The following is a 12,616-nucleotide window of genomic DNA, read 5'->3' on the forward strand; positions in this document are numbered from 1 at the left end:
TGTTATGAGCAAGGGTTCTGTTGCATCCGAAATGCGTGTTAAGTTGGTTTCTGCACTGAGTTCAGCTGGTCTTTTTTTAATGGATTTGAGATCAACTACAAGGTCTGAATGTCTGGCTTCTTTTTGCATGTTCAATTGAAGCAAACCATGATATGATCAACCTAATCACAGTATTTACTTGATCAACAGTAGTAAGGCTTAACTGCAATATCCAGCATAGCTCCGTCCATATTCATATGTGCTGTGTCTGATACTGCAGATTAATTCCAGTAAAGAGAAATCAAACTAAACAAATTGATGGCCATCATAAGAAAGGGACATCAGGGTAAGTGTCCAGAAAACTCTTTAATACAACATGACACAGTGGTTTGCAATCCGTGGTTCCCTTTGCGTTTCATAAAAATTATTTGTATATGGGATGAAGTAAGGATATCTCATGCACTTGGGGGATTTCTTTGAAGATGAAGTTAGAAGTAATTTTTTTCTCTCTCCCTTTCTGCCCGATAGTCTATATCCAACATAACCCAGGGGAGAAAGAAAGTGAATATTTACTGGCTTTAATTAAATATTAGATTAGAGGCAAGGAGGATGCCTAAGTAGAGACTATATTGAATTTACTGTTACTGGCAAAAATCTGTAATAATCCTGCTTTTAACCATCATCCTGATTTCTATCTATACTTATTTCAAACATCTATAAGAATTAATAAAACCAGTACATGCTGCCCAGTATAATTAGTAACACTTGGACAATAGATTTTACCATAAACAGTTGATAACTGATTGTCTGAATCTTTCAACTCCATCTTTCCGACTATGCTGCACTGTTCTTTCTGTTCTAGCTGCTCTTTCAAGGTGCTCGCTGTCAGGCTATAGATCATAGTAATCTGGTAATTGATGTGTCAGGTAGGAAACATTGTTACATTCTACTAGTTATTTGTTGGCTCATTGCTCCCTTGTTATGTGAAGCTGTAACGCTATACAGATACATTTTCTACAGAGCATAATAAACAACATAGAAACTCTGCATTCAGGTAATTAGTAAAGATTATGGGGGTCATTTATTAAGACCGACGTTTAAGCCCTTTATCTGGCGGTCGATTTGCCAAAGTTATGTAGAGAACTTCGGCCTGTCCACCACCAGTCTAAATTTAAGCCAACTCCCTTGCTGACTTAAATTTAGACCACTCATTCAACGATGAATGAGATGGCCCCGCCCACGCCGTGCCTACTTTTTAATATAAATATTTTTTCTTTATACTACCATCATCATCGAAACTAGAAAAATCTGAATATAGTACCTTAAAGGGGTTGAGCTATATACTACTTTTCATTTTAAATTTTTGTTTCATCACTCTACCTCTCATTCCTCTTATCCTCCATGCTTGAATCCTATTTCCTGGTTTGTCTTGTGTCAACACTAACCATATCCCATTAGTTCTTACCAATGACGCTTGTGCGTCCTACATAACAAGGCTCCAATGCAGCGTAATGTACAGCAACTGAATATCAAAACAGATTTGCCATAGGCTGCAATGGTAGAATAATAATGTTAGAATAAAGCAGTCAGATAGATGGTATTTGGGGAAAGTGATATAATAGCAATATCTGTTCGCTCCATAAGACGCAATAAACCATAAAATTACAACTACCTAGGTTTTCCCTTATGGTGTCAGGATGCGGTGTTTTAACTATATAAATCTAATCTACTAATGTCCCTAGGACCAACTAAGTTGGTCCTGGGGACATTAGTAGATTAGATTAAACCATAAAATGCACCTAGGATTTAAAGGTGGAAAATAAGAAAAAAAAAATTTTCATCAGATCTCATCAGACCCCCATTCTTCCTCAGACCTCAGATCAGGCCCCCATTATACCCCCATTCCTCCTCAGACCTCTGTATCACACCATATTCCTCCTCAGATCAAACCGCCATTTGTCCTTAGATCAGTCCCCTAATTAGACAAAATAAAAAATAATTTAACTTACTTCTCCTGCTCTGGACTTCGCTAACACTCACAGCTTCCTGGTCTTCTGTCGACCTAGCGCTATGTTGTGACCTAGTGCGCGCCTATGTGCGCTATGTCCTGACGTTGTACGCAGTCAGGACACATGCAGTGTGGTGCCCGGAAGAAGACCAGGTAGAGGTGAGTACAGCCAGCGTAGCTCTACATTCCCAACTCCCCACTCCTCTTTCATATTGTCAATAATATTCGCTCCATAAGACGCACTACCATTTCCCCCCTTTACCCCCCAATTTTGGCCGGGAGAAAAGTGCACCTTATTGTGTAAAAAATTAGAGTATTATTAGTAGCACAACCCCTTTAAGTCATTGAAAAATAACCTTCTTTATTTATGATAAAATTCCTATTAAAACCTGAATAGCTATAGCTGAGTTAAAATTTCAGGTTTTTCCCCACAATACCAAGGCTAGAGTAAATAAACTCTTACAGGTATCATGTCTCTATTTGGGGAAACTTTAATTAATGACAGCACCATAACGAGGTTTTCCTACTATGTGTCTAATCCCTAGGGATCTGAGTGCTTGTAGTCTCTATGATCACAAGAACGGAGTTCTATCTGGATGGACTATCACTCAACAGTGGCTTAGAAGTGAATCGAGGTGGTCACATATGTACCACTGCTCCAGTTACATAGAGAAATCCAGGACGTTCCCTTCTCATGATGTCTGGAAGTCCCAGCGTTTAAACTCCCAGAGATCAGACACTCATCCCCTATGGATAGGGTATGAGTGTTGTTAACCGGAAAACCCAACCCTTTACAGAGATATGTAATTCAATTAAGCATTTAATTATGTCATAGCCAAAACTGCAATAAAACTGTAAAGCCACAGCAAAAATGCATGTGACTATGCTAATAGACCCCTAATCGTTGACAGCGTGCAGTGTAGTTTGCTGTCTTTTTAGTATTAAACCGGATTTCTCCAGGATCATAGCGCCATATGTTTGAGAACTCTACAGCAGGTATGTGATTTAGCAACAATCACCACAAATGTTACAAACCTACTCAACTCTCTATACTAGAGAGGCCTTCCCACAGGGTTTTACATGAATATAACAACTGGAAGACATGTACAACATCTATGGGGTCTAGTAAGCAAAAGAGATGTGGGGTCTAGTTTACAGCGAATTATGCCAGATGTATCATGTAGCATCCGCCACCATAATTAATTTGGTGCAGTTGGCTTCCCCTTTTTGAAGTGTTCTTCCCTATTATTTTCTTCTCTTAATTTTTATTATGTTTGTGCTTTTTCGTTTTTAATAAACCAGGAAAGAAATTCCAGGGTGTAAGTGCAATATCGATGGCTGCTGCTAGATATACTGCTCCCAGCAGTGAATACAAAGTGAATGACAAGACCATTTAGTGAAAACCAACAATCAGTAAATAATTCTGTTCAGATGGATCAATATCAGTCTCAGCTGAGCTTTTCTTCCATGTTCCTTATTACAAGCATAGAAAAACACCAAAATGGCCCGGTTGAAAAGGAGGTTATGATACCTATGGGTTGGGCTTTCCAATCCAGGATTAAAGTTGAGAAATGGGGGCGCCAGAGCATCCATAGAACAGAGTATGGAGTAGAGGTAGTAGTAATTTGGATACAAGTACAATGGAGCTGGCTCCAGAAAGTCTCGGGGGAGAGAACTTTTATCTCACCTGGAGAATGTTTAAAAATGGCCACAATGGTGAAAAGAGGGTGAATGCAATGAATCCTAGTAACAGTAAGAAGGGGGTAGGGAATAGATTTTTTAAGGAGGCCCAGGTAGTAGTAGGGAATTCCTTTTCTGAGAGAGGGCAAAGACCCATCCCTGTTTATTGTAACATTTCATGTTGTATAAGCCTGGATTGCCACTCCACACTCCTGCTGAGAGCAATTTGGTGCTGGACCGGGCAATTATTCATTAGCTTGAACTACAGGGTTAACTTGCATATGGGGGGGACACTAGGTGAGCGACAGGTCCCCAGGACGTGTTGGGTCTGGGCTGTCACAAATGACAGACAGACTCCTTGCAGCTGCTTGGGGGACAGACAACCATGGCAGATGGCTTGACTTGGATTAAAGTCTGGAAGCAGGAGATAGGTGGTCCCAGCTCAGGGAGTACATTAAGATTCCTCCTACAGTGTATTTCATGTAGCTGCTCCGTAAAGGGTGGCGCAGGCCACATATCTTGGCACTGCTAAATGTGTCATGTATTTATGTATCGGGGATCAGTCTCTTGGGTGTCAGCTTGTGCATCTTTATGGAAACTATGTATTCTGGAGGAAATATCTGCTCACCAGATGAAACACAAAAATGATATTGCTTTCTGTAAGGGGTCCAGTCAACCAAGGCAACAATGGTAATCATTGTGCCACCAGACTCCCCCATTACTATGTTTATGGGGTGAATTTTGCTTGTTTGCGAAAGCCTTACAATTAAACACTTTGCCAAACTAACTTTTTGAATTTCATCCAGAGATAAGTCCTTGAGAAATAAAAGGGGTTGTACAGGGTGAGAAAAAAAATGACTTATTTTATTCTCACCAACAAAGTCACACCTGTCCTCAGATTGTGGCTGGTAATGCAGCTCCATGAGTGAGTGGGACAACACAGCAATGCCACACACAACCTGTTGACAAGTGAGGTATTGATTCTGTAAGAAAGCAGACATATTTTAAGTCAATGTATTAACAATGAGATTTTTTTTTATAGTCAGAAAACGTCCGATGGGCTCAGTCTGTTGCTTTATACCGTAAACAAGAGCAAACACTATGCGGAGATGTCCTGCTCACAGCAGCCTTCATCTCTTACGCCGGCTCATTCGCCAAGAAGTATCGTCATGAACTTGTAGAGCATTTGTGGATGCCATACCTTCTAACTCAAAAAGTGAGACTTTGTTGTAAACCATTTTCAAAATTTCTTAAAGTGAACCCCTTCCTTTTCATCTTTTCAGTAGCAGATCCACTAACTCATCCGTAGTCAACCCAAGATGGCCGCACTGCTTCTCAGATACTTTTTTTCACACTGTACATTTGGTAATCAAATATACTTCCTGCTGCCCTTGGTTTGGCTGGTACTGCTCACATGAACAATGCTGGCCAATCCAAGAGCAGGGCTGGATGCGGTGCGGCCATTCTGGATGACCGAAGCAGAGCCCCAGAATCAGCAGTTTTGCCCCTAAAAAGATGAAAAGGAGGTTATCATGTACGTGTTTGTTTCCCAGTTAATGTGATTTTATTTTATCTTGAACTAGCGGGTTGCTTTAAAGTTGTCTTCTAAGAATATGAATTTTATGAAAAATGTTAGAGAGTAACAAAAATTGTAATAAGATGTCCCTAATGCCCTAATAAAACTTAACCTGAGATGAGTCCAGCGTGAAGGAGCCCAGCACCGTCCCGCATCCTCAGAATCTCCTCCATGCTCCCCAACATCAGAAAGCTAGAGCGCAGTAATCTTGTGATGTGCGAGCTAGCGCATGCGCAGTTCGTTCCCTGAGGCTGATGCCAGTACAGAGAAAGAACACTATGATGACACTGCACATGCGCTAGATAATTTTTCTTACACAATAAAAGCATAGAGAGCTATGGGTACTGGGTATTGCGGATGTGCTAGCGGCCATCAAGCAACCCATGTCCTCAGCTCTACACACAAAATCCCGGTGACAGGTTCCCTTTAACTCTCATCATCCAAACCAAGTTGTATTGCTTTTACTCATGCCACAGTTAACTCTTTAACATTTTCCAAGATTAAAAGCAAGATATATTGCAAGTTTTGTACTTTGATACAGCACTGGAAACTCAAGGCAAGCCCATTTAGAAAGGAGTGCATGCTATCCTATAGGAGATAAGAATTTGAAATAGCTTTATCAGTACAAACTAGATGACCCTTTCAGTGACAGGTGTTTTTTTCTGCTGACTTTATGAAGTTTGATAGGGGTTTATGTAGGTTTAATTGGTAGTCATTGACCAGTTATGCTCACTAAGTCTGTTATGTGTTTTAGGTTCCTATTCCAATGACAGAAGGACTCGATCCCATATGTATGTTGGCCGATGATGCAACGATTGCAAAATGGAACAATGAGGGATTGCCCAGTGATAAAATATCTATTCAGAATGGTACCATATTGTCAAACTGTGAACGATGGCCACTTATGATTGACCCTCAACTTCAAGGCATCAAGTGGATTAAAAGCAGATATGGGTCTAGGTTGAAAGTCATTCATCTAGGCCAGAAGGGGTAATAATGTCCTATATAACAGTTACTAATGAAAATTAATAATTCACATTGCAACCTGGTCGGGTCATAGCACTGCATCACTGACCCTTTTCAGTTTTTATCTTAGAAGTGGAACACCCCTTTAACCTATAGATTGAATGGTCCTCTGTAACCCAATGGAAAATCTATAGTGATTTTATGGTTTATACTTTACAATTTTTTTTTTTTTTTTTTTATTTCCTCTACAGATATGTGGATGTCATAGAACAAGCAGTTGTGAGTGGTGACCCAGTTCTGATCGAAAATTTGGAAGAATCTATGGACCCAGTGCTCGACCCATTACTTGGGAGACATACACTTAAAAGAGGAAGGTAATAATTATTTCCCTACAACCACAATGTGTGATTTGATGTGCGTGTGTCACGGAATGTGTACAGGTAACAAGGCAAAACAACATGCATAAATGTCTCGCTGGATCCAAAAGCTAAGGAACGAAAGGGAGACCCCTGTAGAAGACCTGGCACTTTCCCTGGCTGCTCAGCCTATGCATAGATCCGAATGGTGGAGGTATGCATATCCACGAACCTTGACTATAAAGCCCTGAGCACCCTACAATAGTGAGGGGACACGACCACCGGCTCCCTACACCAGACACGGAGGGAGTCAGGGTCACCTGGGATCCAGCAAACAGAAAATAACAGATAACAGTGTAACACTTAGCTTTGTGGAGGAGAGGAGAACCAGATGGGCAAGCACACATACTCCAGGGAGAAATATAAGCCGCCCAGAAAAGCATTCTGGGGAAGAATTTAAAGGGAAACAATTAGTCCAACACATAACAGCTGAGAGACGCTAATGAGAGGAGGAGCTGAATACCACAACACAGAACTCAAGGGGGAGGTTCTGAAAGGCCTCTGTCAGAGCTTCTCAGCTGTCTGGTTGTGACAGTACCCCTCCCTCTACGAGTGGACTCCGGACACTCAGAACCCACCTTCTCAGGATGGGACCTATGGAAAGCCTTGATGAGACGAGAGGCTTTAATGTCCGTCACTGAGACCCACATCCTCTCCTCAGGACCATACCCCTCCCAGTGAACAAGGTACTGAAGAGAACCGCGGACAAGACGAGAATCCACAATCCTAGAGACCTGAAATTCAAGATTCCCATCAACCATAATCGGAGGAGGAGGCAAAGGCGAGGGTACAATGGGTTGAACATAAGGTTTCAATAAGGACTTATGAAAAACATTATGGATCTTCCAAGTCTGAGGAAGATCAAGACGGTATGCAACAGGATTGATGACAGACAGGATTTTGTAAGGCCCAATAAACCTAGGACCCAACTTCCAGGAGGGAACCTTCAATTTGATATTCTTGGTAGACAACCACACCAGATCACCAACATTCAGGTCCGGACCAAGCACACGTCTCTTATCAGCCACACGCTTATATCTCTCACTCATGCTCTTTAAATTATCTTGAATCTTTTGCCAAATAGATGACAAAGACGAGGAGAATCTGTCCTCATCGGGTAAACCAGAAGACCCCTCTCCCGAGAAAGTCCCAAACTGTGGATGAAACCCATATGCACCAAAAAATGGTGACTTATCAGAGGACTCCTGACGACGGTTATTTAAAGCAAACTCAGCAAGGGACAAAAAAGAACACCAATCCTCTTGATTCTCCGCCACAAAACAGCGCAGATATGTCTCCAGATTCTGATTGACGCGCTCTGTCTGGCCATTCGACTGCGGGTGGAAAGCAGAAGAGAATGACAACCGAACCCCCAAGCGAGAACAGAAAGCCTTCCAGAATCTGGAAACAAACTGCGTGCCCCTATCAGAGACTATGTCTGAAGGAATACCGTGCAATTTGACAATGTGATCAACAAATGCCTGCGCCAGCGTCTTAGCATTGGGCAAACCATGAAAAGGGATGAAATGCACCATTTTGCTAAAACGGTCCACCACCACCAGAATCACAGTCTTCCCCGAGGAACGAGGCAGGTCCGTGATAAAGTCCATGGACAGATGTGTCCAAGGACGGGAAGGAATGGGTAAGGGAAGGAGAGGACCTGATGGCCGTGAATGAGGGACTTTGGCACGAGCGCAAGTCTCGCAGGCTGCCACAAAACCCTCAACCGACTTACGAAGCGCAGGCCACCAGAATCTCCGAGCGATGAGATCCAGTGTGGCTCATACCCCCGGGTGCCCAGCAAGGACCGTATCGTGGTGTTCTTTAAAAATCTTGTGTCTTAAAGCGAGAGGCACAAACAACCTCCCAGGAGGACAAAGATCAGGAGCCTCTGACTGGGCTGCCTGCACCTCTGCCTCCAATTCAGGAAAAAGAGCAGAGACCACCACACCTTCAGCCAAAATGGGACCCGGGTCTTCAAAATTCCCGCCTCCCGGAAAACAACGTGACAGGGCATCTGCCTTCACATTCTTAACTCCAGGGCGGAACGTGACAACAAAATTAAACCTAGAAAAGAACAACGACCATCTGGCCTGTCTCGGGTTCAGACGCTTGGCTGACTCCAAGTAGGCCAGATTTTTATGGTCAGTAAATACGGTAATAGGGTGTCTGGCTCCCTCTAGCCAATGGCGCCATTCCTCAAAAGCCAACTTGATGGCCAACAATTCCCTATCTCCCACATCGTAATTTCTCTCTGCGGAGGAGAGTTTTCTTGAGAAAAAGGCACACGGTCGCCAATTGGCAGGAGAGGAACCCTGAGACAAGACCGCCCCCACACCCACCTCAGAAGCATCAACCTCAACTATGAAGGGTAACGAAACATCAGGTTGCACCAAGATGGGAGCGGAAGCAAAACTCTCCTTGATATCAGAAAAAGCCTTACGCGCCTCTACTGACCAAGAAGAAAAATCTACCCCCTTTCTGGTCATATCAGTGAGTGGTTTAACAATAGAAGAATAATTCAAGATGAACTTCCTGTAATAATTGGCTAAGCCCAAAAAACGCATCAGCGCCTTCTGATTCTCAGGAAGCTCCCACTCAAGCACAGCGCGGACCTTCTCTGGGTCCATGCGAAAACCAGAAGCGGAGAGAAGAAACCCCAGAAATTGAATTTCTGGAACCGCAAACACACATTTTTCCAGTTTCGCATATAATTTATTCTCCCGCAGGATGAGCAAGACCTGACGTAAATGTTCCTTATGAGTTTTGAAATCGGGAGAAAAAATCAAAATGTCATCCAAATACACCAATACAAATTTTCCCATCAAATGATAAAAAATGCTGTTCACGAAATGCTGGAAAACGGCTGGGGCATTCATCAAACCAAAAGGCATAACCAAGTTTTCAAAATGGCCCTCAGGGGTATTGAAGGCCGTCTTCCATTCGTCCCCTTCTCTGACCCTGACCAGGTTGTATGCCCCTCTTAAATCTAATTTGGAAAAGACTTTAGCCCCAACAACCTGGTTAAATAGGTCCGGGATCAGAGGAAGCGGATAAGGGTCACGAATTGTGATATTGTTCAGCTCCCTGAAATCCAGACAAGGTCTTAAAGAACCATCTTTTTTCTTAACAAAGAAAAAACCAGCGGCAACAGGTGACTTCGAGGGTCGTATGTGTCCCTTTCTCAGACTCTCAGAGATATAAGCACGCATAGCGATCCTCTCAGGTTGGGAAAGATTGTATAACCGAGATTTAGGCAGCTTGGCGTCTGGGATGAGATTAATAGGGCAATCGTACTCCCTGTGCGGGGGCAAATCCTGAACTCCACTCTCAGAGAAGACATCCGAAAATTCAGAGAGAAAAGATGGTATAGTCTTAGTAGCAACCTCAGAAACAGATGTCATGAGGCAATTCTCTCTGCAAAAGTCACTCCAACCATTTATTTGCTTCGCTTGCCAATCAATGGTGGGGTTATGCTTAGTGAGCCAGGGCAGCCCCAACACCAGCGGGGTGGGCAAACCGCTAAGGACGAAACATGACACATCCTCAACATGAGCATCACTCACAATTAAACGGATATTGTGAACTATGCCCTTTAATGATTTCTGAGAAAGTGGAGCGGAATCGATAGCAAATACAGGAATATCCTTTCTCAAAGCGCACACCTGGAAACCATGAGTTATCGCAAAGTGATTATCAATGAGATTGACCGCTGCTCCACTATCCACAAAAATCTCACAAAAAATGTTCTTGCTCTCTAGCGCCACCCTAGCCGGCAGGACAAAACGGGAACTGCAAGCAAACGGAAAACCTTCAATCTCCGCCTCAATCCTGCCAATAGTAACAGACGGAACATTTTTCAAAGATTTTTTCCTCTTTGTTTCTTTATTATACCCAGAGAACTGCCTGAATCTCCTAGAGGGACAAATATTTGCCAAATGATTAATACCTCCACAACAAAAACAAACCCTCCCATGCGGGCTGAATCTTCTATTGTCAGAAGCAATCAACCCCAGCTGCATGGGCTCCTGCTCAGAAGGGGCTGACAGCGACTGAGACCCCTGCGCAGAGAATGGGACCGCTGCACAGTCCTGGGACCGAGTATGACAGGAAGGAGAGATCTCTCCTCTCTCTCTAAGACGCCTGTCAATACGAACGGCCTGAGACATAGCAGAGTCCAAAGAAATAGGCCTTTCATGAAAGGCAAATGCATCTTTCAATCCCTCTGAAAGACCATGGCAAAATTGACTTCGGAGTGCAGCATCATTCCAACCAGTATCAGCTGCCCAACTCCGAAATTCTGAGCAGTATATTTCTGCGGATTGTTTACCCTGGCATAGGAGACGTAATCTAGACTCCGCCAGAGCAATACGATCCGGATCATCATATATCTGACCCAGGGCTAAAAATAATTCATCCACTGAACGGAGGGGCCGTGCCCCCTCCGGCAGCGAAAAGGCCCAGGACTGAGCGTTACCCCTGAGCAGCGATATAATGATCCCCACCCTCCGTTCCTCATCACCAGAAGAATGGGGAAGAAGGCGAAAATGGAGTTTGCAAGCCTCTCTAAAACGCACAAAATTCTCACTACCCCCGGAGAACGTATCCGGGAGCGAGATCTTAGGCTCAGAACAAGCTCCATGAACGCAAGCTGAACCGGTCACTTGAAGCTGAGAAAAAGTCTTACGGAGGTCAGCTACCTCCAATGAAAGACCTTGAAGGCGTTCAGCCAAAAGTGAAACCGGATCCATGCTTGAGACGGTTTTGGCGGCTTATAATGTCACGGAATGTGTACAGGTAACAAGGCAAAACAACATGCATAAATGTCTCGCTGGATCCAAAAGCTAAGGAACGAAAGGGAGACCCCTGTAGAAGACCTGGCACTTTCCCTGGCTGCTCAGCCTATGCATAGATCCGAATGGTGGAGGTATGCATATCCACGAACCTTGACTATAAAGCCCTGAGCACCCTACAATAGTGAGGGGACACGACCACCGGCTCCCTACACCAGACACGGAGGGAGTCAGGGTCACCTGGGATCCAGCAAACAGAAAATAACAGATAACAGTGTAACACTTAGCTTTGTGGAGGAGAGGAGAACCAGATGGGCAAGCACACATACTCCAGGAAGAAATATAAGCCGCCCAGAAAAGCATTCTGGGGAAGAATTTAAAGGGAAACAATTAGTCCAACACATAACAGCTGAGAGACGCTAATGAGAGGAGGAGCTGAATACCACAACACAGAACTCAAGGGGGAGGTTCTGAAAGGCCTCTGTCAGAGCTTCTCAGCTGTCTGGTTGTGACAGCGTGTTTCCGTAAATTAGCATTTTTCAGCGGCAGTTGTCTTACAGTGATACCTATGAAATGAGAAATTTTCAGATACATATGAGGCAGTTTAACCACAGCAAATGGACCATAGCTAAACGGCATCTGCTTCATTCTTTTGGACATCCCTTATATGGGTTATGCCATATAAGGGAAAACTTTAAATCAGACATCATATATTACATGACAATACCTTCCTAACAAAGCTAGAACCAGCCCTGTACCTCACATGAATCCAAAGATCTCCACATTAAGGGTCCATTCACACGTCCTGTTTTTTTTCATCCTGAAAAACGGTCCGTTTTTTGCGGATCCGTTGTTCCTGAAAATGTTTCCGTATGTCATCCGTTTTTTGCGGATCCGCAAAAAACGGGAGCATGTATACATTTCAATAATCAAATAAAGTTGTTTGGATTTCTTTGAAAAAAAATTGAAAAAAAATAAATAAAAAAAATAAATAAAAATTTGTTATGTGTTTCCAGGAACGGAATCCGCAAAAAACGGATGACATACGGAATGACATCCGAATGTCATCCGTTTTTTGCGGATCCATTGACTTTGTATTGTACCAGGATCCGATTTTTCAGGACAAGAATAGGACATGTTTTATATTTAAACGGACATGCGGAACGGAACAACGGAAACGGACAGCACACATTGTGCT

General features: G+C 43.3%; 1 protein-coding gene across 1 annotated transcript in view; it reads left to right on the forward strand.

The window, feature by feature from the left end:
* The window catches only part of LOC122945365 (dynein axonemal heavy chain 11-like), a 165,076-nt gene that overhangs the window by 14,796 nt on the left and 137,664 nt on the right, over positions 1 to 12,616 (forward strand). The window contains exons 3-5 of the mRNA XM_044304438.1: positions 4,710 to 4,883; positions 5,998 to 6,233; positions 6,461 to 6,583. Coding sequence (XP_044160373.1) covers positions 4,710 to 4,883; positions 5,998 to 6,233; positions 6,461 to 6,583 — 533 coding nt within the window. The remainder of the gene's footprint in view (positions 1 to 4,709; positions 4,884 to 5,997; positions 6,234 to 6,460; positions 6,584 to 12,616) is intronic.

The sequence above is a fragment of the Bufo gargarizans genome, chromosome 8 (genome assembly GCF_014858855.1).
Source record: "Bufo gargarizans isolate SCDJY-AF-19 chromosome 8, ASM1485885v1, whole genome shotgun sequence".
NCBI lineage: Eukaryota > Metazoa > Chordata > Amphibia > Anura > Bufonidae > Bufo > Bufo gargarizans.